General features: G+C 47.9%; 1 protein-coding gene across 3 annotated transcripts in view; it reads right to left on the bottom strand.

The window, feature by feature from the left end:
• The window catches only part of ARHGEF6 (Rac/Cdc42 guanine nucleotide exchange factor 6), a 258,983-nt gene extending 237,006 nt beyond the window's left edge, over positions 1-21,977 (bottom strand). The window contains exon 1 of one of the 3 annotated variants that reach the window (XM_063937432.1): positions 21,618-21,977. In XM_063937432.1, the coding sequence (XP_063793502.1) occupies positions 21,618-21,782 (165 nt within the window). In that variant the 5' untranslated portion in view covers positions 21,783-21,977. Of the gene's footprint in view, positions 1-6,144; positions 6,221-21,617 lie in introns of those variants that run through there. The other 2 variants (XM_063937433.1, XM_063937434.1) reach the window with 2 other exon arrangements.
• Between the last annotated feature and the right edge of the window lie 5,626 nt (positions 21,978-27,603).

Below are 27,603 nucleotides of genomic sequence, written 5' to 3'. Positions count from 1 at the left end.
GGTAATGTGCCCGGACGAGCGTACACAATAAGGAAGGATTTTGAATCCCGGGTAAGACTCATACCAGCCACACCAATCACACCGAACAACTCGTGATATGAAACCCAGTTAACAGTATGAAACGATAGAGCCTCTCAACAGATGGCTCAACAATAACCCGATTTAGTTAACAATAACTATGTACAAGTATTGCAGATAGACCGCACTTGGGATGGGCGCCCAGCATCCACTACGGACTACGAGAAACAGAATTACCGGTGAGTAAATTCTTATTTTCTCTAACGTCCAAGTGGATGCTGGGAACTCCGTAAGGACCATGGGGATTATACCAAAGCTCCCAAATGGGCGGGAGAGTGCGGATGACTCTGCAGCACCGAATGAGAGAACTCCAGGTCCTCCTCAGCCAGGGTATCAAATTTATAGAATTTTGCAAACGTGTTTGCCCCTGACCAAGTAGCTGCTCGGCAAAGTTGTAAAGCCGAGACCCCTCGGGCAGCCGCCCAAGATGAGCCCACCTTCCTTGTGTAATGGGCATTGACAGATTTAGGCTGTGGCAGGCCTGCCACAGTATGTGCAAACTGAATTGTACTACAAATCCAACGAGCAATAGTCTGCTTAGAAGCAGGAGCACCCAGCTTGTTGGGTGCATATAGGATAAACAGCGAGTCAGATTTTCTGACTCCAGCCGTCCTGGAAACATATATTTTCAGGGCCCTGACAACGTCTAGCAACTTGGAGTCCTCCAAATCCTTAGTAGCCGCAGGCACCACAATAGGCTGGTTCAGGTGAAACGCTGACACCACCTTAGGGAGAAACTGGGGACGAGTCCTCAATTCTGCCCTATCCATATGAAAAATCAGATAAGAGCTTTTACATGATAAAGCCGCCAATTCTGACACTCGCCTGGCTGATGCCAGGGCCAATAACATGACCACTTTCCACGTGAGATATTTCAGATCCACGGTTTTTAGTGGCTCAAACCAATGTGATTTCAAGAAATTCAACATCACGTTGAGATCCCACGGTGCCACAGGAGGCACAAATGGGGGCTGAATATGCAGCACTCCTTTCACAAATGTCTGAACTTCAGGTACTGAAGCTAGTTCCTTTTGAAAGAAAATCGACAGAGCCGAGATCTGTACTTTAATGGAGCCTAGTTTTAGGCCCATATTCACTCCTGCTTGCAGGAAATGCAGAAATCGACCCAGTTGAAATTCCTCTGTTGGGGCCTTTTTGGCCTCGCACCATGCAACATATTTCCGCCATATGCGGTGATAATGTTTTGCCGTAACATCTTTCCTGGCTTTAATAAGCGTAGGAATGACTTCCTCCGGAATGCCCTTTTCCTTCAGGATCCGGCGTTCAACCGCCATGCCGTCAAACGCAGCCGCGGTAAGTCTTGGAACAGACAGGGGCCCTGCTGTAGCAGGTCCTGTCTGAGCGGCAGGGACCAAGGGTCCTCTGAGATCATCTCTTGAAGTTCCGGGTACCACGCTCTTCTTGGCCAATCCGGAACCACGAGAATTGTGTTTACTCCTCGCTTTCTTATTATTCTCAGTACCTTTGGTATGAGAGGTAGAGGAGGGAACACATACACTGACCGGTACACCCACGGTGTCACTAGGGCGTCCACCGCTATCGCCTGAGGGTCTCTTGACCTGGCGCAATACTTCTCTAGTTTTTTGTTTATGCGGGACGCCATCATGTCCACCTGTGGACGACCCCATTGATTTACAATCATTTGGAAGACTTCTGGATGAAGTCCCCACTCTCCCGGGTGGAGGTCGTGCCTGCTGAGAAAGTCTGCTTCCCAGTTGTCCACTCCCGGGATGAACACTGCTGACAGTGCTAGTACATGATTCTCCGCCCATCGGAGAATTTTTGTGGCTTCTGCCATCGCCGTCCTGCTTCTTGTGCCGCCCTGTCGATTCACATGGGCGACTGCCGTGATGTTGTCTGACTGGATCAGCACCGGCTGGTGTAGGAGCAGGGATTTTGCTTGACTTAGGGCATTGTAAATGGCCCTTAGTTCCAGAATATTTATGTGAAGGGCAGTCTCCTGACTTGACCATAGTCCCTGGAAATTTCTTCCCTTTGTGACTGCCCCCCAGCCTCGTAGGCTGGCATCCGTGGTCACCAGGACCCAGTCCTGTATGCCGAATCTGCGGCCCTCCAGAAGATGAGCACTGTTCAGCCACCACAGAAGAGACACCCTGGTTCGTGGAGACAGGGTTATTAAACGATGCATCTGAAGATGCGATCCGGACCACTTGTCCAACAGGTTCCACTGAAAGATTCTGGCATGGAACCTGCCGAATGGAATTGCTTCGTAGGAAGCTACCATCTTTCCCAGGACTCGCGTGCAGTGATGCACCGATACCTGTTTTGGTTTTAGGAGGTCTCTGACTAGAGAAGACAACTCCCTGGCTTTCTCCTCCGGGAGAAACACTTTTTTCTGGGCCGTGTCCAGAATCATTCCCAGGAACATTAGACGTGTCGTGGGGACCAGCTGTGACTTTGGGATATTCAGAATCCAACCGCGCTGGCTCAGCACTTCCTGAGATAGTGCTACTCCCACTAACAACTGTTCCTTGGATCGTGCCTTTATTAGGAGATCGTCCAAGTATGGGATAATTAAAACTCCCTTTTTTCGAAGGAGTATCATCATTTCCGCCATAACCTTGGTAAATACCCTCGGTGCCGTGGAGAGTCCAAACGGCAGCGTCTGGAATTGGTAATGGCAATCCTGTACCACAAATCTGAGGTACTCCTGGTGAGAATTGTAAATGGGGACCTGTAGGTAAGCATCCTTGATGTCCAGGGATACCATGTAATCCCCCTCGTCCAGGCTTGCAATAACCGCCCTGAGCGATTCCATCTTGAACTTGAATTTTTTTATGTATGTGTTCAAGGACTTCAAATTTAGAATGGGTCTCACCGAACCGTCCGGTTTCGGTACCACAAATAGTGTGGAATAGTAACCCCGGCCTTGTTGGAGTAGGGGTACCTTGATTATCACCTGCTGGGAATACAGCTTGTGAATTGCCGCTAGCACTGCCTCCCTGTCTGAGGGAGCAATCGGCAAGGCGGATTTTAGGAAACGGCGGGGTGGAATCGCCTCGAATTCCAGCCTGTATCCTTGAGATACTATTTGAAGGATCCAGGGATCCACCTGTGAGCGAACCCACTGATCGCTGAAATTCCTGAGGCGGGCCCCCACCGTACCCGGCTCCGCTTGTGAAGCCCCACCGTCATGCGGCGGACTTGGAAGAGGAAGCGGGGGAGGACTTTTGTTCCTGGGAACCTGCTGTTTGCTGCAGCCTTTTTCCCCTGCCTCTGCCTCTTGACAGAAAAGACCCTCCTTTTCCCCGCTTATTTTTCTGGGATCGAAAGGACTGAACCTGATAAAATGGCGCCTTCTTAGGGTGCGAGGGGACATGGGGTAAAAATGCTGACTTCCCAGACGTTGCTGTGGAAACTAGGTCGGAGAGACCATCCCCAAATAATTCCTCCCCTTTATAAGGCAAAACTTCCATGTGCCTTTTGGAATCTGCATCTCCAGTCCACTGGCGAGTCCATAAGCATCTCCTAGCAGAGATAGATAGTGCACTTACTTTAGATGCCAGCCGGCAGATTTCCCTCTGTGCATCTCTTCTCATGTATAAGACTGAGTCTTTTATATGGTCAATTGTTAACAGGATCGTGTCTCTGTCTAGTGTGTCAATATTTTCTGACAGGTTATCTGACCATGCAGCGGCAGCACTGCACATCCAAGCTGACGCAATTGCTGGTCTGAGTATAATGCCTGAGTGTGTATATACAGACTTCAGGATCGCCTCCTGCCTTCTATCAGCAGGTTCCTTAAGGGCGGCCGTATCCTGGGACGGTAGTGCCACCTTTTTTGACAAACGTGTGAGCGCTTTATCCACCCTCGGGGGTGTTTCCCAACGTAACCTATCCTCTGGCGGGAAAGGGAACGCCATTAGTAATTTCTTAGGAATCACCAATTTCTTATCAGGGGAAGCCCACGCTTCTTCACACACTTCATTTAATTCATCTGACGGGGGAAAAACTACAGGTAGTTTTTTCTCCCCAAACATAATACCCTTTTTTGTGGTACCTGGATGTAAATCAGAAATATTTAACACCTCTTTCATTGCCTCAATCATGCAGCGAATGGCCTTAACGGGCATTAAATTTGACTCATCGTCGTTGACACTGGCGTCAGTATCCGTGTCGACATCTACTTGTGCCACCTGAGATAACGGGCGTTTTAGAGCCCCTGATGACTTTTGAGACCATTGGACCGGCACGAGCTGAAGACTCGGCTGTCCCACAGTCGGCATGTCGTCAAATTTTTTATGTAAGGAGTCTATACGTGCACTCATTTCTTGCCATAATACCATCCACTCAGGTGTCTGCCCCGCAGGGGGTGACATCTCTGCTAAAGGCATCTGCTCCCCCTCCACATCATTATCCTCCTCAAACATGTCGACACAGCCGTACCGACACACTCCACACACACAGGGAATGCTCAAATAGAGGACAGGACCCACAAAAGCCCTTTGGGGGGACAGAGTAAGAGTATGCCAGCACACACCAGAGCGCTATATATATATATACAGGGACTAACTGAGTTATGTCCCTAATAGCTGCTTATACTGTATACAATGCCAATTTAGTGCCCCCCCTCTCTTTTTCCCTCTTACTGTATTGTAGAAATGCAGGGAAGAGCCAGGGAGCTTCCTTCCAGCCGAGCTGTGAGGGAAAAATGGCGCCAGTGTGCTGAGGAGATAGGCTCCGCCCCTTTTTCGCGGCCTATTCTCTCGCTTATTTTGGGATTCTGGCAGGGGTATTTACCTCATATATAGCCCCAGGGGCTATATATTGAGGTATTTTAGCCAGCCAAGGTGTTTTTATTGCTGCCTCAGAGCGCCCCCCCCCAGCGCTCTGCACCCTCAGTGACCGGAGTGTGAAGTGTGTATGAGGTGCAATGGCGCACAGCTGCAGTGCTGTGCGCTACCTTGGTGAAGACAGGACGTCTTCATGCCGCCGATTTTCCGGACCATCTTCCTGCTTCTGGCTCTGTAAGGGGGACGGCGGCGCGGCTCCGGGACCGAACATCAAGGCTGGGCCTGCGGTCGATCCCTCTGGAGCTAATGGTGTCCAGTAGCCTAAGAAGCCCAATCCGGCTGCAAGCAGGCGAGTTCGCTTCTTCTCCCCTTAGTCCCTCGCTGCAGTGAGCCTGTTGCCAGCAGGTCTCACTGAAAAAAACAAATTCTAAGACTATAACTTTCTAAGAGCTCAGGAGAGCCCCTAGTGTGCATCCAACCTCGGCCGGGCACGAAATCTAACTGAGGCTTGGAGGAGGGTCATAGTGGGAGGAGCCAGTGCACACCAGGTAGTCTAAGATCTTTCTAGAGTGCCCAGCCTCCTTCGGAGCCCGCTATTCCCCATGGTCCTTACGGAGTTCCCAGCATCCACTAGGACGTTAGAGAAATGACAGGCGCTGATTGGCTAGAGATTTTTTCTCTCCACTTGGAGCCATGTTTTGATAAATACCCCCCTAAGTGTTGAAATGTGTCTTTATAGCAAAGAAAATAAATTAATACTGTGATATTGATCATATACAACAGTATAACCAGCAAAGACACCACGGCAGTGTCATAATCAATAAATAATAATAAAAACAAATTTCCTGCATATATTTGGAATGACTGGGAATTAAAGAAATCAAAACTTCAGAAGCGAAATAGGGGTCACGTGTAATGAACCTGATAATATACCATCCCAAAAATTAGATAGGAGTCTATACATATATTAATGTCACTTGAGTATGATCACCGTAACAATCTACAGTGAGGATAAGAACCACCACATTATTAACACACATGGCACAATAAGCCGGGCAGTGCTGTACAGGACAGTGCTAAACCCCACACTTGCAGTCAGAATCTCCATCTCATTCAGTGGCAGTGACATTGTACTGCACTGCAAAATGCTTTATGCTGAGCATGAAGCATGACTATAGCAATACACAGGAAAGGTATCATAATGACCTACTGCTTTCAGTAGCAGACATTGGCTGATTTACAGATACACCATATATTAAGGAATGAGCAAGCAGATAAATCATCTACTGACCTTATATACAGAAATTTCTAGTACAGATAACACCTCAGGGAACCTACAGTAACTACAGACCAGGATCACTGACAGGAAGAGAAAGCAAACTACTCTGCAAAATACCTCCGACCAATGAGAAAGTTACAGAGAACTCACCAATTGGAGTTTCTGCACAGCTGCCAATGTGTGAAAGTCTTACATTGTGTACATTGTGTCAGCTCCAGGTCGGAAGCAGCAGCAGCAGGAACACAAGAGCTGTCTGTAGTGTAACAGCAGCACATACAGAGTGCACAAGTCATTCCTGCTCCTCACATTATATGCAGCAGGGAAATACATTCACTCTTCTGTATCTGTGTCTTTGTAGGCAACTTGTTTCTCAAGAGCATTGCGAGACTTCTAGTTCCACAATTGGTATATTATACAGACTGCAACCATTCTTCAGAGCTAAGACAATGCCCATTAACATCAAGCTACAGTAAATGATCCATTTTTTTTATCCATTTTTTTTCTAGATAGACAGATATAGATAGAGGGTGACTCAATTGTTGGTCGCCCCTGCTGCAACTAGCTGGCACCAAATGGAACAATTGTTGCTCCATTCAGGCGCGTATGCAGCCAGGGGGACACATTTCAGCTTGCAGCCTCCTAAGTTGCGGGGCCGAAATGTGCAAAAACACTGTGGCCTGGGCGCTTAAACTCCCTGACCTGGACTTTAGCATAGCTAAACCCGGAACTAATGGGCAAGCACAGGGGGCATGCGCACACAATGGAGGGGGAACAGCTGAACAGCTCCGGTGGGTGCCCATTACATAATGGCAACCCACAAAACAATTGAATTCCCGAGATAGAAGCGCCTCACTTGTCATACTCCAGTCTTTAGACTAAAAAAAAAATATTAGAATAAAAAAAAAAAAAAATAATAAGATTTTAAGTCTACCGGTAAATCTTTTTCTCCTAGTCCGTAGAGGTTGCTGGGGACTCCGTAAGGACCATGGGGTATAGACAGGCTCCGCAGGAGACATGGGCACTATAAAGAACTTTTAGTATGGGTGTGCACTGGCTCCTCCCTCTATGCCCCTCCTCCAGACCTCAGTTAGAGAACTGTGCCCAGAGGAGATGGACAATACGAGGAAAGGGTTTTGTTAATCTAAGGGCAAGATTCCTACCAGCCCACACCAAGCATACCATATAACCTGGAAACATGCAACCAGTTAACAGTATGAACAAAAACTGTAACATAACCCTTATGTAAGCAACAACTATATACAAGTCTTGCAGAGTAAGTCCGCACTGGGACGGGCGCCCAGCATCCTCTACGGACTAGGAGAAAAAGATTTACCGGTAGGTTTAAAATTTTATTTTCTCTTACGTCTAGAGGATGCTGGGGACGCCGTAAGGACCATGGGGTTTATACCAAAGCTCCAAACCAGGCGGGAAAGTGCGGATGACTCTGTAGCACCGATTGAGCAAACGCGAGGTCCTCATCAGCCAGGGTATCAAACTTGTAGAATTTTGCAAAACTGTTTGAACCCGACCAAGTAGCTGCTCGGCATAACTGCAAAGCAGAGACGCCTCGGGCAGCCGCCCAAGAAGAACCCACCTTCCTAGTGGAATGGGCCTTTACCGACTTTGGCAACGGCAATCCAGCCGTAGAATAAGCCTGCTGAATCGTGTTACAGATCCAGCGAGCAATAGTCTGCTTTGACGCAGGCGCGCCAATCTTGTTGGCTGCATACAGGACAAACAGAGCCTCTGTTTTCCTAACCCTAGCCATCCTGGCTACATAAACCTTTAGAGCCCTGACTACATCGAGGGACTTGGAGTCCTCCAAGTCACTCGTAGCTACAGGCACCACAATAGGTTGGTTCATATGAAATGAAGAAACCACCTTAGGCAAAAATTGAGGACGAGACATGACCACCTTCCAGGTGAGAAATTTCAACTCAACCGTTTGAAGGGGTTCGAACCAGTGTGATTTAAGGAACTGTAACACCACGTTCAGGTCCCATGGTGCCACTGGGGGCACAAAAGGAGGCTGGATGTGCAGCACTCCCTTCACAAAAGTTTGGACTTCTGGGAGAGAAGCCAATTCCTTCTGAAAGAAGATAGATAGGGCCGAAATCTGTACCTTAATGGAGCCTAACTTCAGGCCCATATCCACACCTGTCTGTAGCAAGTGGAGAAAACGGCCCAGATGGAAATCTTCCGTAGAAGCATTCTTGGTTTCACACCAAGAGACATATTTCCTCCAAATACGGTGATAATGTTTCGCCGTCACCTCCTTCCTAGCCTTTATTAGAGTAGGTATGACCTCCTCCGGAATACCTTTCCCAGCTAGGATCCGGCGTTCAACCGCCATGCCGTCAAACGCAACCGCGGTAAGTCTTGGAACACGCAGGGCCCCTGCTGCAACAGGTCCTCCCTGAGAGGAAGAGGCCAAGGATCTTCTGTGAGCATTTCCTGAAGATCTGAGTACCAGGCCCTTTGAGGCCAATCTGGAACAATGAGAATTGTCTGTACTCTTTTTTGTCTTATGATCCTCAAAATCTTTGCGATGAGAGGAAGAGGAGGAAACACATAGACCGACTGAAACACCCATGGTGTTACCAGGGCATCTACTGCTATTGCCTGAGGGTCCCGGGACCTGGTACAATACCTCCGAAGTTTCTTGTTGAGGCGTGACGCCATCATGTCCACCTGAGGAACTCCCCAGAGACCCGTTACCTATGCAAAGACTTCTTGCTGAAGTCCCCACTCTCCCGGATGGAGATCGTGTCTGCTGAGGAAGTCTGCTTCCCAGTTGTCCACTCCCGGAATGAAGACAGCTGACAGAGTGCTTACGTGACTTTCCGCCCAGCGAAGAATCCTGGCGGCTTCCGCCATCGCGACTCTGCTCCTTGTCCCGCCTTGGCGGTTCGCATGAGCCACGGCTGTGACATTGTCTGATTGAATCAGAACCGGTAGGTTGCGAAGAAGACTCTCCGCTTGTCGAAGGCCGTTGTATATGGCCCTTAATTCCAGCACGTTGATGTGCAGACAGGACTTCTGGCTTGACCATAGTCCCTGAAAATTTCCTCCTTGGGAGACTGCTCCCCATCCTCGGAGGCTCGCGTCCATGGTCACCAGAACCCAATTCTGAATGCCGAACCTGCGACCCTCTAGAAGGTGAGCACTTTGCAGCCACCATAGAAGGCCCTGGGGGACAGTGTTATTTTCTGATGTATTTCTAGATGGGACCCGGACCACTTGTCCAGAAGATCCCACTGAAACGTCCTCGCATAAAACCTGCCGAAGGGAATGGCCTCGTAGGAGGCCACCATTTTTCCCAGAACTCGAGTGCATTGATGAACTGACACTCTTTTTGGCTTTAGCAGGTCTCTGACTATGTTCTGGAGGTCCTGGGCTTTTTCCAACGGGAGAAAAACCTTCTTTCGTTCCGTGTCCAGTATCATGCCTAGGAACGATAGTCGAGTTGTTGGAATCAATTGCGACTTTGTCAGATTGAGAATCCAACCGTGCTGTTGGAGCACTCTCAGGGAGAGCGACACGTTCTTCAGCAATCGATCTCTTGATCTCGCCTTTATCAGGAGATCGTCCAAGTATGGGATAATTGTGACTCCCTGCCTGCGCAGGATCACGATCATTTCCGCCATTACCTTGGTGAAAATCCTCGGGGCCGTGGAAAGCCCAAACGGCAACGTCTGAAACTGGTAACGACAATCCTGTACAGCGAATCTCAGGTACTCCTGATGAGAGGGATATATGGGGAAATGAAGGTAAGCATCCTTTATGTCTAGCGACACCATAAAATCCCCCCCGTCCAGGCTGGATATTACAGCTCGGAGCGATTCCATCTTGAATTTGAATCTTTTTAAGTACAGGTTTAGGGATTTTAGATTTAAAATGGGTCTGACCGAACCATCCGGCTACGGGACCACAAACAGGGTCGAATAATATCCTTTTCCCTGTTGGACCAGGGGAACCCTGACAATCACTTGCTGTTGACATAGCATTTGAATTGCAGATAACACTACTTCCCTCTCTGGGGAAAAAGTTGGTAAGGCCGACTTGAAAAACCGGCGCGGGGGCACTTCCTCGAATTCCAGCTTGTAGCCCTGGGAAACAATTTCCATCGCCCAAGGATCCACGTCTGACTGAACCCAGACTTGGCTGAAGAGTCGAAGGCGTGCCCCCACCGGTGCGGACTCCCGTAGGGGAGCCCCAGCGTCATGCGGTGGACTTAGTAGAAGCCGGGGAGGACTTCTGCTCCTGGGAACCAGCCGAAGCAGGTGTTCTTTTCCCTCTACCCTTACCTCTGGCAAGGTAGGAGGAGCCCCGACCTCTTCTGGACTTATGCGACCGAAAGGACTGCATCTGATACTGTGGAGTTTTCTTTTGCTGTTGGGGAACAAAAGGTAAAAAGGTAGATTTACCCGCTGTAGCTGTGGAAACCAGGTCCACGAGACCGTCCCCAAACCACACGTCCCCCTTGTAAGGTAAAACCTCCATATGTTTTTTTGAGTCCGCATCACCCGTCCATTGGCGGGTCCATAAGGATCGTCTCGCAGAAATAGCCATGGCATTGGCTCTGGAACCCAGCAATCCAATGTCTCTTTGAGCGTCTCTCATATATAAAAGACTGCGTCCTTAATATGGGCTAAAGTTAACAAAATGGTATCCCTAGCTAGGGTATCAAGGTCAGCTGACAGGGTATCTGTCCAAGCTGCAACTGCGCTACATACCCATGCCGACGCAATTGCCGGTCTGAGTAAAGTGCCAATATGTGTATAGATAGACTTTAATGTAGTCTCCTGCCTGCGGTCCGCAGGATCCTTGAGGGCCGCCGTGTCAGGAGACGGCAGCGCCACCTTCTTGGACAGGCGTGTTAAAGCCTTGTCCACGCTGGGAGAGGATTCCCAACGTACCCTGTCCTGCGTAGGGAAAGGGTATGCCATAAGAACTCTTTTGGGAATCTGCAGTTTGTCTGGAGATTCCCAAGCCTTTTCAAATAACTCTTTAAGTACATGAGATGGGGGAAAATTTACTACCTGCTTCTTTCCCTTAAACATGTGTACCCTTGTGTCGGGAACAGAGGGTTCATCAGTGATATGCAAAACATCCTTTATTGCAATAATCATACACTGAATACTTTTGTCACCCTAGGGTGCAATCTTGCTTCCTCATAGTCGACACTGGAGTCGAGTACGTGTTGGTATCCGTGTCTACTATTTGTGACAAAGGACGTTTCTGAGACCCCGAAGGGCCCAGTAAGTCGGTCCAATCCGTGGATTGACCCCCTGTGGTCTCCCTGGACTCTGCTTTGTCCAGTCTCTTATGTAAGGATGCTACACTTGCATTTAACATATGCCACATATTCCTCCATTCCTGAGTCGGCACCACCGATGGGGACTCAGCACTCATTTGTTCCACCTCCTCCTTGGACGAGCCTTCCGCTTCAAACATGCCGACACGCACGTACCGACACCCCACACACACCGGGATATAACTATAAGGGGACAATTCCCCAACCAGGCCCTTTGGAGAGACAGAGAGAGAGTATGCCAGCACACACCCAGCGTCAAACCGACACTGGAATAAGCCCAGACAGCGCTTTTATATTATAACAATAACTTTCCCACTCACTGCGCCAATATTGTGCCCCCCCTCCCCTTTTTCAGCCCTCTGATCCGTGTTCAGCAGGGGAGAGTCCGGGGAGCCAGCGTCTCTGCAGCTTCTGTGGAGAAAATGGCGCTGGTTAGTGCTGAGGGATCAAGCTACGCACCTTCCAGCGGCGGGCTTCGGTCCCGCTCTGATTTTCAAAGAATGGCGGGGGTTAATCTATTTACTGCCTCCGCAGCCTAATGAACTCTATTATGTCAGCCCTGAGGTTTATTGCTGCCCAGGGCGCCCCCCCTGCGCCCTGCACCCATCTGTGCCTGCTCTGTGTGTGTTGTGTGGGAGCAATGGTGCGCAGCGTAACCGCTGCGCGCTTACCTCAGTGAAGATCTGAAGTCTTCTGCCGCCTTGAAGTCTTCTTTTCTTCTCATACTCACCCGGCTTCCATCTTCCGCCTCTGCAAGGAGGACGGCGGCGCGGCTCCGGGACGAACTGCAGGGTGAGACCTGCGTTCCGACTCCCTCTGGAGCTAATGGTGTCCAGTAGTCTAAGAAGCAGAGCCTATCATTTAAGTAGGTCTGCTCCTCTCCCCTCAGATCCACGATGCAGGGAGCCTGTTGCCAGCAGTGCTCCCTGAAAATAAAAAACCTAACAAAATTCTTTAAACAGAGAAACTCAGGAGAGCTCCCCTGTAATGCACCCTATCTCCTCTGGGCACAAGATCTAACTGAGGTCTGGAGGAGGGGTATAGAGGGAGGAGCCAGTGCACACCCATACTAAAAGTTCTTTACAGTGCCCATGTCTCCTGCGGAGCCTGTCTATACCCCATGGTCCTTACGGAGTCCCCAGCATCCTCTAGGACGTAATAGAAAAAAATTATTTTTATAACGCCTCGGGCTCATATAGGTGTGTGTAAATCGGGCTATGATACTAGCCAGTGCCCCCCCCAGCAACTGACCTCACCTCACTGATAATAGAAAGAAAAGTTATCTAGCTATCCAAGTACAGGCACACCGTAGTTTGTTCATGGAAATACATTTATTTTGACCTCTCATACTGTATACATTCCTTATTTTCTAGTTTTTATTACTGTATGCCATCAGAATGTCAACGCTGACAATCATATAATGTCGTCAATCATGATGCTGACACAAGGAAATGTCTACATTACCTTTAGGGTAAGGTTTAGAATTGCCTTAAAACCAGACTGCTGACATTTTCACCTTGTTGACACAACCAAATACATCAAACCCTTAAGAATTCAATATTCTTTTAGACTTATTTTAAACTAAACATAATTTCTGCAGCGGGGTACATTGGTTTCCACAGGGAAACATCGGGGTGTAGAGATGGATCTTCATTCAGGCACCAACAGTCCCAGGATGCATTGTGGGGCCTCCTCTATAACCCCGCCTCCAAGCACTGTAAGCTCAGTTTGGAGTTGGTGCCTGTAGAAGCAGGGCACTTAACAGGGAGGCTGCACTGGGCAGCCCTGAAAAAGCTTTTAGAAGACTTTGTGGGACGCAGCACTTACATGTCCGGGTGACAGTCTGTGCTGCGGCTCTGTCACCTCCCAAGCAGCGTTGCATACTCCCGCTGGCTCTTTTCCTGGGTACTTGCAGGCGGAGACGCTCCGGCTCTAGGCACACAGTCGCAGACGCTCTCCTGGTTCACGTGGCTGCTACAGAAGGGAGGAGGTAAGAGGGTCCCCAAGGCGGGACCTGCCATTAAATCGTGTTCCATTCGCAGTGTAAGGAGACGGACTGCGATGCTGGCGTGGACACTCTAACAGAGCAGGGACCCCACTATATCCACCAGGGCATAGGAGTATAGGTCGGATATATTAATATCCTCTTTATTAAGACTCCATAGTACTAGGTGGTGAGGACCAGCATAGGGGAGAAGGCGCTTGACCTGTATCCCCTCCCCAGCTCTAGGCGCCATCTACTGCTGGTGTTCCTGCCCTGGAGCTGCCTCACACTCTCTCTCACTTCCTGACTGAGACGCTGGGTGCCATCACACTCTCTCTCACTTCCTGACTGCCTCACACTCTCTCTCACTTCCTGACTGAGACGCTGGGTGCCATCTTCTATGATTAGCTGCGACTGGTATCCGGGACTGCAGGGCAAGGTCTCCTCTGTAAATTCGCCTGTACATCAGCGCCGTGATTTTACAGACACTTAAGTATTCTACATATCAATAATAAGACAGCGTTAGTTCAGAACAAGTGTACCTGTGCCAGAATATATTGTACGAGTATTCTGATATATACATCCGGTCTCGGACCGCGCATTGTTATATATACATATACTAGTCCAGTGCAGTTTTATTGTCTTACTAAAATAATTCTCTGCATTGTCACTGTGACTGTGTGTGCCTGTATCTGCTGTGTGGATTTCACTTTCAGTGTATCACAGCTATATCTATCACTGTATTCTGTACCCTAAGGGACTAGGTGCGTCAGGGTCTCATACATAGTGCTGCACAATATTTACCGTCAAGTGTATTCTATTGTGTACTCAGTCACATACTACCGGATTTATTCGCTGGTGTTGTGTACTGTGTACGCAGTCACATAGTACCGGATTAAGACGCTGGTGTTATGTACTGTGTACGCTGTCACATACTAGAGGATTTATTCGCAGTTAGTGTACTCTGTCTGGCTGTATGGTACTCAGACGCTCTGCGGTTACAATGTCTAACACAAAGGGCGGGAAATCCACGGACGCTCCTGTATCATGCAGGCCATGCGCCAGGGATTTGCCAGAGGGGGAAGCTTTGTAAGATGGTCTGTGTAATATGTGCCATACATCTCCCAGTCAGTCTGCAGCTCCTGTAACCAATCAGAAACCACCTTGGGCAGCGTTCGCATCTATGCTTAATACGCTTGTGACACGACTTGCGGCCCCTGTGAGACCTCATGTGCCATTACAACCACATATTGTCCAAAAATATACTGGTAGGTCAATTGGATCCCAACACAAATTAACCCTAGTATGAATATGTGCTCGTGTACATGTGGTAGGGAATATAAATTGTAAGCTCCACTGGGGCAGGGACCGATGTGAATGGCCAAAAATATTCTCTGTAAAGCGCTGCGGAATATGTGTGCGCTATATAAATAACTGGTACAGGTTGAGTATCCCATATCCAAATACGAAATATTCCGAAATACGGACTTTTTTGAGTGAGAGTGAGATAGTGAAACCTTTGTTTTTTGATGGCTCAATGTACACAAACTTTGTTTAATACACAAAATTATTAAAAATATTGTATTACATGACCTTCAGGCTGTGTGTATAAGGTGTATATGAAACATAAATGAATTGTGTGAATGTAGACACACTTTGTTTAATGCACAAAGTTATTAAAAAATATTGGCTAAAATGACCTTCAGGCTGTGTGTATAAGCTGTATATGAAACAAATGCATTCTGTGCTTAGACTTAGGTCCCATCACCATGATATCTCATTATGGTATGCAATTATTCCAAAATACGGAAAAATCCCATATCCAAAATACCTCTGGTCCCAAGCATTTTGGATAAGGGATACTCAACCTGTAATAATAATAATAATAATAATAATAATAATAATAATAATAATATTGTCACTATGGTAAATCCGCCTTGGGCGGATAATTTGTCTACCCAGTTGCAGCAATTGAATCAATCTTTGGTTAGACATAAACCTACCCCAAGTCACTCTGGTGCCAAGGGGTCATCTAAGCGGGCCACTTCCTCCTCACAATCCACTAATCTCTCTGAAGATTCTTCTGATGAGGATGGGGAGTATACTGACCCGTCAGACACTGATACAGCTGCTTCTGACGAGGAATCTACAACTCAGGTTGATGTCCCTGACCTAGTGGTTGCTATTAAGCAAATCCTACAAATAGATGATCATGTGGACACCACTACAGCGTATAAGAAACCTGATAAGTTTAAACGTCAGACGGTAACTAAAACATTATTACCGCATTCTGACCATTTAGTTGACATAGAAACATAGAATTTAACGGCAGATAAGAACCACTTGGCCCATATAGTTTGCCCATTTTTTTCTTTATCCTTTAGGTAATCTCAACCCTTTTTGAATCTTAAATTCTTTGTAAGGATATTCATATGCCTATCCCAAGCATGTTTAAATTGCTCTACAGTCTTAGCCTCTACCACCACTGATGGGAGGCTATTTTACTTATCCACTACCCTTCAGTGTATGTCCTTAAGTTCTAATACTTCTCTTCCTTTGAAGAATGTTTCTCTCTTGAACTTTGTTAAGACCCTTGGTATATTTGAAAGTTTCTATCATTTCCCCCTTTTCCCTTCTCTCCTCCAAACTATACATGTTAAGGAGCCAGATGTACTAAGCTTGAAAAGTGATAAATATCACTGTGATAAAGCACCAGCCAATCGGCTCCTAACTGTCCTTTTTCAAACACAGCCTGTGACATTGCAGTTAGGAGCCGATTGGCTGGTACTTTATCATAGTGATATTTATCACTTTTCAGGCTTAGTACATCTCCCCCAAGATCTTTTAGCTTTTCCGGGTAAGTTTTGTGTAGGCCATGCACCATTTTAGTTGCCCTTCTTTGTACACTCACTAATGTATTTATGTCCTTCTGGAGATGGTCTCCAGAACTGGACACAGTATTCCAGATGTGGCCATACCAATGACCTATACAGTGGCATTATTACTTCTTTTTTCCTGCTACTGATTCCTCTCCCTATGCAACCAAGCATCTGACTTGCCTTTATCATTGCTTTGTTGCATTGCTTTCCTGCCTTTAAGTCACTTGAAATAGTGACTCCTAAATCCCTTTCCTCCTCAGTAGTTTCCATTATAGTACCCTTGATACTATATATTTAGCCTTTGGGTTTTTGAGACCCAAGTGCATGATTTTGCATTTTTTAACATTAAACTGTAGTTGCCACGTTCTTGACCATTTCTGAAGCCTACCTAGGTCATCAATCATTTGTTTTACCCCTCCCGGTGTGTCTACCCTGTTGCATATCTTTGTATAATCTGCAAAAAGGCATATTTTCCCTTCAATACCATTTGAAATGTCATTGCTAAATCCATTGTTAATTCTCGTTCTGCGAGGTACATTGGTTCCACAGGGCGCCCGCCCTGACGCACCTAGCTTCTATGGGTTTGTATGGCATTAGCCGCTAGTCCCTTCTCCTGTCATGAGAATGTGGTTCTATGTGACTAACATCTACCTTCTCTTTTACCTGCTACTGCATTGGACTGGTTAATGAAACTGAGCTCACAGTGCCTGGAGGCGGGGTTATAGAGAAGGCCCCACAATGCATCCTGGGACAGTCTAAAGCTTTAGCCTGTTGGTGCCTGTATCAAGATCCATCTCTACACCCCGATGCTTCACTGTGGAACCAATGTAAATCACAGAAAGAGATTTAACAATGGTAAGTCTACCATAAATCTCCTTATATGGCTGGAAGCACAAGGCGCTGGCTGTAAAAGGGACAGGCGGCACTTGGAGATGATCTGATGTCCAAGCGCCACCTCCGCACACATCCCTTCGGACGTCGCCAACCTGACAATTTGCCGGGTTGGTGCCACCAGTCTGAAAGGGGTCTCAAACGGGAAGGATCCGTGTACAAATCTCGGGTACGACTCGGTATTGCGATCTGAAAGCGATATTAGAGAGGTTTTTTGGTGCAAAAATGCTGAGACCTCACAATTAGTCCCAGTAATAGAGGTTTCCCACTTATCCAGGTTTGACTGTAATATATTAACAGAAACTGTGTAACTGCAATAGGCGAAAGAACCCTTCCACACCGCACACTTAATGCTAAATACTTTATAATATTGGTGATTAACAAATCTGCCAGGAGCCTGTCGTTTTGTATGACTTATTCATACCAATAAAACTGAATCAGCAGGTAACCTGTGATTGCCAAGAGCATTTTCTTTTTCAAAAATCCCGCTTTGGGCCAAAATTTTTGACTATCTTCTCCACACTTTTATCTTTATTTCAGGACACAAACTTGATTCACGGCAGCCTACGTATTTATACACACAAGTTTGCTGAAGGTTTGCACATAACTACGTCTACATGTGGAACAATAACAGCATATATTAACAAAACTTTAACATCAATTACTTAATTCACTCAGGTAACTATAGTTAGAATATCAGTAGGATATCGGGGCTTCCTATGCAGTAGCAAGTGACAGCAGTAAGCTACAATAGCAATTTGATGACTGCTGCAAATGCTTACTGCCAATGTGACATTAGAAATTATACCATTCTCACCTGTGGCTATATGTATGCTATTATAAAGGTGATTTGTGTACAAATACTTACCAACTAAAGAGTTGTTTTAATGGATTCAGTATGAAAAGCCGGCGATCAGTATCCCGACGCCGGCATCCCAATTGCAGCAATGCCGACAAGGGTGCGCTAGGTACCGCAACCAGCCTCCCCTACCTGTCCGCGACCTAACCCTAACCTCCCAAGGGTGGTGCCTAAACCTAACCAAACCACCTTAGTGCCTAACCCTAACACGACCCCGATGCTGCCTAAGCCACACCCTCTCTACAGCCTAACCCCTCCCCCCCACCCCCCCTTCCCCCGTCATAGGTGTACTGGTGGCTGTCGGGATACCGGTGTCGGTATTACGGCTGCCGGGACACCAGCAACCAGGATCCCGAATATATACCATTTTAATAAGTCCACTTGCAATACTTATAGTAAGGATTCAACTTTTTTAGTTCTGTGGTCATAAACTACATTGTTCTTTATTTATCATTTACCATGATAACCAGCATTTAGCTTTAATTTATCTAATACAACTTAAACTGGGTACACACTATACAATATATTGTCCAATCTTGCGATCTGTGATAGACTGCAACAACCATCATATAATGCATAACGCCCAATTTGTGCTGCATGTCAGATACGACAGTGCGGTTTGGCAACATTAATCCTTTAACAATATATAGTGTCATGCAGTGTGTACACAGACACAATCTATCGTTACATCGTAATGGACTGTTACAAGATCGCCAGGTCGTTTAAGTGTGTACCCAGCGTTAAGCTGCCCATACTACTTAAGATTAATTTTGATCAAACAAAGTTAAGTATGCGGGCCAAATTTCCCAACCATTCACAATTTCAGCTGGCATCAAGCAACGTTGTAGAGTATCGCCCATGCTCTTGACCTGGATTCCCAGAAAATCTTTCCTAATTAAAATGGGCACCGTTACTGGCAAACATACAGCCCTCACAGATCTAGACTATGCCGATGATATTGTCTTCCTAGCCAAAAACATGCAGGGTGCCCAAAACATCCTAAATAAGCTCTGCACAAATGCAGCAAAGCCTGGTTTGGAAAAAAGCAAGTACATTTTTACTGGAACTACGCCTGTGCAGCTACACCTAGATGGAAATATCACTGAACAAGTGTACACCTTTACATAGCTGGGTTTAACTATCAATGGTCAACAGACAGCCGCTACGGCGTCTCGGCACATGACCGCGGTGACATCATCGGGCCACCTGTCTGAAAGGGGTCTCAACCAAGTTCCACCCAGGTTGGACACGTACAAAATCCCATGGTTTCAGTGAATACATTTATACATGTTTATGAACATATGTATTAATAATCGGGGAACTGCCGCAACTTTTAACACTCCGTTTCGCTGCAGATATTTTAATGAAAATATCCCACCCTCTATTTACTTTGAGAAACCTGCTGGGACAGTGGTAGTGGTAACCGCTGTCCCTGCAAGTTACTTCCCCAGCATTTTGGAGGTGAAAAACTCCTCCTTGGGCATCTGAAACTGTGCGCATGAGCACAGTGTCAATGTCAGGATCCACAGCCAGCGCCGGACAGAGGCTGCAGGAGGGTGAACGAAAGATCTCTGTCCTGCGATAATTAAGCCTCCATAGGCTTAAAAGCAGTTTACACCATCTGAGGATGGTGTAAACTAACGTGGGCAAACTATGGAAAGATTTGCTTTTCAGGGTTTAGTACATAAGGGTCAGATCGTAGTCCCCATTGATAATAATAGGGACTGCGATGTGTAGTGCTAATTAGCATTCTGCAGGAGATTTCCTTTGAAATCTCCTGTATTATGCTATTAGTACATAGCAGCAATACATAAAAGTATGCAGAAACTGGTTACTACATCATTTTATGAAGAAAAAAAATTGATAAACACTCCTTTTAATTAAATTTAAAGAAATGTATTACAGTATGTGTGTGGACAAGCTGATTATTATTGGACCAGGCATCACACAAAATGCATGTAAACTGAATAGAGGCGTAAAAGGGTTATTCAAAGGGGCTGGGTTTGTGTGACCCCGCTGGTCACCATACTGACTGCGGGATCCTGGCTTTTAGATGGGCAGTGTGGGGATCCTGGCTTTTAGATGGGCAGTGTGGGGAGCCGAGTGCAACGAAGCCCCTTGCTCTGTGGCTCGCTGAGCTCGCCAGAGGTTCTAGCCCCACTCTATGGATGTCATGGAATAGTCCCTGGCAATAGTCCCTGTTGGTCGACATGCTGACCGTCGGGCTGTTGACCGTTCGGGATCCCAGTGTCGGTCTCCTGACTGCCATTCACATAACCGCATCCCATTCAGAGATGGACGCAGATGACTGCATATGCGACAAGATCTGCATCCATCTCCTCACATGCTGGGGGCCGCCCAGCACAGGGCAAAGCCGTCCAGCAGGTGTGGCACCACCTCACGATGGCTGTCTGCGCTGTCATGCAGTCCACCGCCATATTTTTTAATCGAAGCGGCTGTGTGTGACGTCAAAAACACTCCTGCCACGCCTCCATTCAGCCCACCACACCTGAGAAATGCCACTTCGCCACCTGCCGCTGTCAATCACGCAAGGCGCCCACAATATGTATGGCCACGCAGGCGCTGCAAGTATAAGGCAAACTGCGATGCGGCCTCTTTAGCGTCCAAGTCTTAATTAGGACCTATGTCCTCTAAATGGGCTCTCTCTCTGCCATGTTAATGGACATAAAAACGGTTTTCAAGTGAATATTACTTTAGCTGCATGCACAACCCTGTTGCATTAGGTATGATTATGGAGGTTTACGGCATCTTTTTGCCCACCTTCCTGAGTAAATATTACAGCAATATTGTACCCACCACAGCTGCAGGAAGTGACACAACAGGCAGGGAGATGGGAGGTGTAAATTATGTGAGTGGGGAAAGAGAGTAGACCACGCAGGGCCCACTGTCAAACACACACAGCTCAGGAGGAACTTCTCATGTGGCTTCCATTGTGTAAATTAATCAGCAATGTGCCTTTCCCCCTGACGGTAGCTTTCCCTGACAGGGACTTCCTCTTTACTTGTGCAGGCAGCATGCTCTGGTTATCGCTCGTTATTATTCCTTTGCACAAAAAGACCTTCATCAACTGACCTAAACAGATCTATTAACATTCTTTAATCTCCGTCGTCTCACCCGGCAGCACTTGTAAAAACTCCACAGCACAACATAGGAGGGACTGGGAGGAGGCTCCTGCCATACATAATAGTGTACTATTAGCCTTAAGGGCTGTAAGACGAGTCTGCATGCAGAATTAATGCAGATAATTCTTGTATGCGTTTGCGAGCAACAAATAGCAATATGTTAGGTGGAATGCGCGTCCTTACGCAGATTTATAATACTTGTACAAAGAAAACTTTCACATTTCAATGCGAAGTGACGGCGATAGACAACTTATTAAGCAGGAGAGATGGTGGGTGGGCTCCCTCACCTGGTGCAGTCACATACCTGGGAAAGTGACCAGGGCGTTTCCCTGCCGCTGTCAGCCTATTGCAACAATAGATGCCCTAATAATCATCTGCCTGCAGCCAGAATGTGTAGCCGGGGGCCACTTACCTTTTCCACGGAGCCTGGAAGCAGCCGGCTCATCAGCTTGCACAGTACCACCCCGTCCTTTAGGGAGCATTTTAAAAAGTCTTCTGGGTCACAGATGTTCTTCTTTGGGGAGTTGAGGACCCCAAGGGAGATGAGCCAGGTAACAGTCTGCTCCTCCGGATTCATAGCGGTACTGTGTGTCGCAGGAGGCTGGCCAGACTAGTGTCAGCTCTGTCACCCACATCCGCGATTACATCTCAGCGCTTCTTCCTTCTTCTGTTCTGTGCGTGCTCTGCTGTGCGGCTCCAGCACTACCACACTACAACAGGAAGCTGCTGTAGCGCTGCCGGCCTCTACGCTGTGCGACGGATCGGGCTGCTCTTCTGGGAACATGTTCTGCCTGTTTGCTCATAGATATCAATTAATGTTGTATAACTTGGAAGAGAGGACATTTGGAAATCAATAGGATGAATGTGTGTTTGTGTGTGCAAACTTTGGGAAGTAGTGAACTGTTTGTATTTTATTGTTTTGGAAAGTTTGTAAGGATCTATTACATATATAACAGTAACTTGAATACTAGGGGTGATTTATCAAAGTTTGGAGAGAGTTAGCATTGTGAGAGGTAAAGTACCAGCCAACCAGCTTCTGCCGCACTATTTTACAGTCTATTGTTTGAAAAATGTTAGGAGCTGATTGGTTGGTACTTTATCAGTCACAATTTTTTCTCTCTCTAAGCTTTGAGAAATATTCCCCTTAAAATAAAACTTTTGAAGTGCATATGTAGCAATGGCCAGTGTACTCGTGCGGTCACTGGCCCTGCTACTGGCCTGCACGCCCCTCCTCACCTGGCAGGGGCCAGCGCCGCCCCATGGGGCCGGAGGTGGCACTGGTTTCGGGCAGCACTAGAGACCGGGCCTGGTCCGGTCTTCCCCTGCCCGGCCAATTGCAGAGTTCGGCAGCGGGCGTGGGGGCGGCGGTGAATATCCACCGCCGCTCCACGCGGGTGATGGCGGCGGGCCTGCATCCTCCGGGACTCAGGCCCCGCCAATCACAGTGCAGCTTTTTGAATTTGGCGCCAGCCGCAAGCCAATCACGGCTCGTGAGCTGGCAGCCAATCAGGAGTGGCGGCGGCGAGCCAATCCCGGTTCGCCGCGTCATAGCCCCGCCCCCTGGCACTGACTTGTATTAGCCGGGCGCGAGGGCTCAGTTCGTCGGGAGGGAGCAGAGAAGAGCTCCTGAAGACTGCAGCAAGAAGACGGCGCAGGAAGTCCTGGAGGGCGGCGGCGGTTGTGAAAGAGCTGTTACACGCCGCAGCCCGCCGGGTGAAGTACAAAGAGCCGACACCCGTCGGTGAAGATGTCGGAAGCAACAAGCCTGCAGCGCTACTGGAGGGGGACCGGCTGCTAGGTGCTGCCACATGTGCAGGAAGGGCATTGTGTGAGACGTATTGCCCAGGAGTGGGGAGTGAGCCATCCCGGACCTGGAAGATGAGAAAATGACAGCACTCTTTAAATAAAGACGTTTTTCATTGTCTATTTGAATGTATCTGGACTGAAAGACAGCTGACCCAGTAAAAGCATTTCTGTTTATGGAGATCACGGTTGCCTAGCAACATAATACGGACTAAGAGGGCGGAAGTGACGCGCCCGGCTGAAATATAGTTGGGGCGGAAGCGACGACACGAGAGGAGTCTATGTGAACACCGCGAGAAGACGAGTGTGTTTATTCCCGAACTCACGTCACGTGACACGGAAGCCGGAGCGGTTGCTGTGGCAACCGGAAATAACAGCAAGGGGGCGGCCATTTGCACACAGGTGTAAACATTAATGATAGAACATTTTATTGGTGGACTGTACAACAAAGAGTGGAGCTAGGATTGTGGAGACACGCTACCTTGAAAAAGGGTCCAGATAAGACCTGAAACGCGTTGGTGAGGAGCAGGGAGAACACCTAGTTGGCACCTAGTGGAGGCACTTATCGGATCCAGGAGGCTGAAAACCCGGGAGGCCACCTGGTACTTTTACAACCAAACTATTCTGAGAGCCTCTTGGTTCTCAGAGTGTCCGGTAATTGCACACCTTTTTTTGCCCACTGGGCTTCTCTCATGCTACCTGTGTGTCTCAATTTTATTCAGACTGGATTTTACTGAAGATTTTATGTTTCATGTTGTTGTGCTTGTCATATATTAAAAAACGTTGGTGCACTATTCTGCCCGCATTTCCTCTATTTCATGTCTACTCTGAGAGGGAATTAATCAAGAGGACGAATATCTAACAGAGTGCGGTGGATTTCATTACATGCTGAAGATACAAGTGGCATACAGGAATGTATACTGCTGAGATATTTCTTGTTTTCCATATGCTTTTGTGATTTATATTTAGTACCCATTTAGAGGAGTGCCATTGATCATTTTCACCAATTCCCTGTTTCACATTGTCTCACAAGGGCCCTTATTTGATCTTCCATGAAGATAGAGCAGAGTTGAGGACTCGTCAGCAATTTCTGCCGAAAGTGGTTTCGTCGTTCCACTTGAACCAACCTATTGTGGTGCCAGTGGCTACTGACACCTTGCTGGAATCTAAGTTTCTCGACGTTGTCAGAGCTTTGAAAATTTATGTGGCCAGAACGTCTCAGTTTAGGAAAACGGAGGCTCTGTTTGTCCTGTATGCTCACAACAAAATTGGGGCTCCTGCTTCCAAGCAGACTATTGCGCGCTGGATCTGTCATACGATTCAGCAGGCTCATTCTACGGCTGTATTGCCGTTACCGAAATCGGTGAAGGCCCATTCTACCAGAAAGGTGGGCTCGTACTGGGCGGCTGCCCAGGGGGTCTCGGCATTACAGCTTTGCCGAGCGGCTACTTGGTCGGGTTCAAACACTTTTGCGAAGTTTTACAAGTTTGATACCCTGGCTGATGAGGACCTCATGTTTGGTCAATCGGTGCTGCAAAGTGATCCGCACTCTCCCGCCCGTTCTAGAGCTTTGGTATAAACCCCATGGTTCTTGAAATGACCCCAGCATCCTCTAGGACAGGGATGGGGAACCTCCGGCCTGCGGGCCGTATACGGCCCGCAAAGCCGTTTGGTCCGGTCCACCAGCTTGTGTCCGTGAGACACGCTGCCGCTCAGTCCGGCGGCAGCGTGTCTCAGCTGTCCGAACAGGGAGGAGAGCGCGGCTGTCGGGTGGGAGCGGCGGCGTGTAGTACTTCAAACCAGCCGCCGGTCCGTGAGCCAATCAGAGCTCGCGGACCGGCAGTCAATCAGGAGCTGCTGCTGCCGGTCCGCGAGCTCTGATTGGCCCTCGAACCGGCGGCTGGTTTGAAGTACAACACGCCGCCGCAGCCTGACATAGCCGCGCTCTCCTCCCTGCCCTGACCCGACAGCCGCGCTCTCCTCCGTGTCCCACGGTAAGCAGCACGGAGGGGAGGGGGGAGGGCATCTGTATAACTGGCACTGTGAGGGGCATTTGTATACCTGGCACTGTGGGGGCATCTGTATACCTGGCACTGTGGGGACATCTGTATACCTGGCACTGTGAGGGGCATTTGTATATCTGTCACTGTGGGGGCATCTGTATACCTGTCACTGTGGGGGGCATTTGTATACCTGGCACTGTGGGGGGCATTTGTATACCTGGCACTGTGGGGGCATCTGTATACCTGGCACTGTGGGGGCATCTGTATACCTGGCACTGTGGGGGGCATTTGTATACCTGGCACTGTGGGGGCATCTGTATAACTGGCACTGTGAGGGGCATTTGTATACCTGGCACTTTGAGGGGCATTTGTATACCTGTCACTGTGAGGGGCATTTGTATACCTGTCACTGTGAGGGGCATTTGTATACCTGGCACTGTGGGGGCAATTGTGGATCTGGCACTGTGGGGGCATTTGTGTACCTGGCACTGTGGGGGCAATTGTGGATCTGGTACCGCACTATTGGGGGCATATGTGTATCACGTCCCATTTTAACTGGCCACACCCATTTTTTTTGGCGCGTGCGCGCCTCCGGCGCAGTACCTCTTAGGGGCAGACCTACTGGGGGGCAGGGTAATTTTTTAAGTTGAGAATTTTTGTATGGCCCCCGAAGGATTTTATAAATATCCAAATGGCCCTCGGTAGAAAAAAGGTTCCCCACCCCTGCTCTAGGACGTATGAGAAAATAGGATTTTAATACCTACTGGTAAATCCTTTTCTCTTAGTCCGTAGAGGATGCTGGGCGCCCGTCCCAGTGCGTACTGTATCTGCAGTTATTAGTTGTGGTATACACATGTTGTGTTACATTTATAGTCAGCCTGTTGCTGATGTTGTTCATGCCGTTGACTTGCGTTGTGTTAAATGCCATGTTGTACGGCGTGCTTGAGGTGTGAGCTGGTATGTATCTTACCTTAGGTTAACAATAAATCATTTTCCTCGAAATGTCCATCGCCCTGGGCACAGTTCCTATAACTGGAGTCTGGAGGAGGGGCATAGAGGGAGGAGTCAGTTCACACCCCTTTGAAAGTCTTAAAGTGCCCATGTCTCCTGCGAATCCCGTTTATACCCCATGGTACTTGAAGTGACCCCAGCATCCTCTACGGACTAAGAGAAAGGGATTTACTGGTAGGTATTAAAATCCTATTATTTATTAATATAGCACTTTTCTGCAAAAGGACTCAAAGCACATAACATTTGCAAGAGATAATATTCCAAAGAAGGCAGCCATCTTGGGTGCAATAAAAGGGTTACAGTCATTGAATACAAAATATGAAATAATAATAATAATTTTATTTATATAGCGCTCTTTCTCCAATAGGACTCAAGGCTCTTAACAGATACATAGCATAATATAGTACAGAAAATAATGAAGTACATTTTCATAAAATACAGAAGCATGAAGATACTAAAAGGGACACTATGGAAATGCTTGAGTAAACAGGACAGTCTCGAGTCTACTTTTGAAGGATTCTATAGTTGGGGCCTCTCGCACTGTGCGGGGAAGTGAGTTCCATGTAAAAATAGAAAGTACAAGAAGCCTACAGAATCCTCAATTTCACTGATTGTTAATCCCATGTACAAAAGTGTCAGATAAAGCAGCCATAAGAGGAAGATGTCTAAAAAGTTCCAAGTAATACAACCTACTCTACCACATTTATAGCAACCTTTCTTTCTCTGACATCCTAATGGATGCTGGGAACTCCGTAAGGACCATGGGGAATAGACGGGCTCCGCAGGAGACTGGGCACTCCAAAGAAAAGATTAGGTACTATCTGGTGTGCACTGGCTCCTCCCTCTATGCCCCTCCTCCAGACCTCCGTTAGAATCTGTGCCCGGCCAGAGCTGGGTGCTCCTAGTGGGCTCTCCTGAGCTTGCTAGTAAAGAAAGTATTTATTAGGTTTTTTATTTTCAGTGAGTTTCTGCTGGCAACAGACTCACTGCTACGTGGGACTAAGGGGAGAGAAGCAAACCTACCTGCTTGCAGCTAGCTTGTGCTTCTAAGGCTACTGGACACCATTAGCTCCAGAGGGTTCGAACACAGGCACCTGTCCTCGATCGTCCGTTCCCGGAGCCGCGCCGCCATCCCTCTCGCAGAGCCAGAAGAACAGAAGGGTGAAGACGACGAAATCGGCGGCAGAAGACTCCTGTCTTCATTTAAGGTAGCGCACAGCACCGCAGCTGTGCGCCATTGCTCCCAGCACACTTACACACTCCGGTCACTGTAGGGTGCAGGGCGCTGGGGGGGGGGGGGGGCGCCCTGGGCAGCAATTGAAGTACCTTTTGGCAAGAAAAATACATATATACAGTCTAGCACTGTATATATGTAAAATCCCCGCCATTTTTTTTACACTGAAAGCGGGACAGAAGCCCGCCACTGAGGGGGCGGGGCCTTCTTCCTCAGCACACCAGCGCCATTTTTCCTTCACAGCTCCGCTGGAAGCAGCTCCCCAGGCTCTCCCCTGCAGTATCCAGGTACAAGAAGGGTAAAAAAGAGAGGGGGGGCACTTAAATTTAGGCGCAAATAAGACATAG

Source organism: Pseudophryne corroboree, chromosome 8, assembly GCF_028390025.1.
Source record: "Pseudophryne corroboree isolate aPseCor3 chromosome 8, aPseCor3.hap2, whole genome shotgun sequence".
NCBI classification, from domain to species: domain Eukaryota; kingdom Metazoa; phylum Chordata; class Amphibia; order Anura; family Myobatrachidae; genus Pseudophryne; species Pseudophryne corroboree.
Note: the sequence above shows the minus strand (reverse complement) of the source record. Positions and strands in the feature narration are given on the sequence as shown.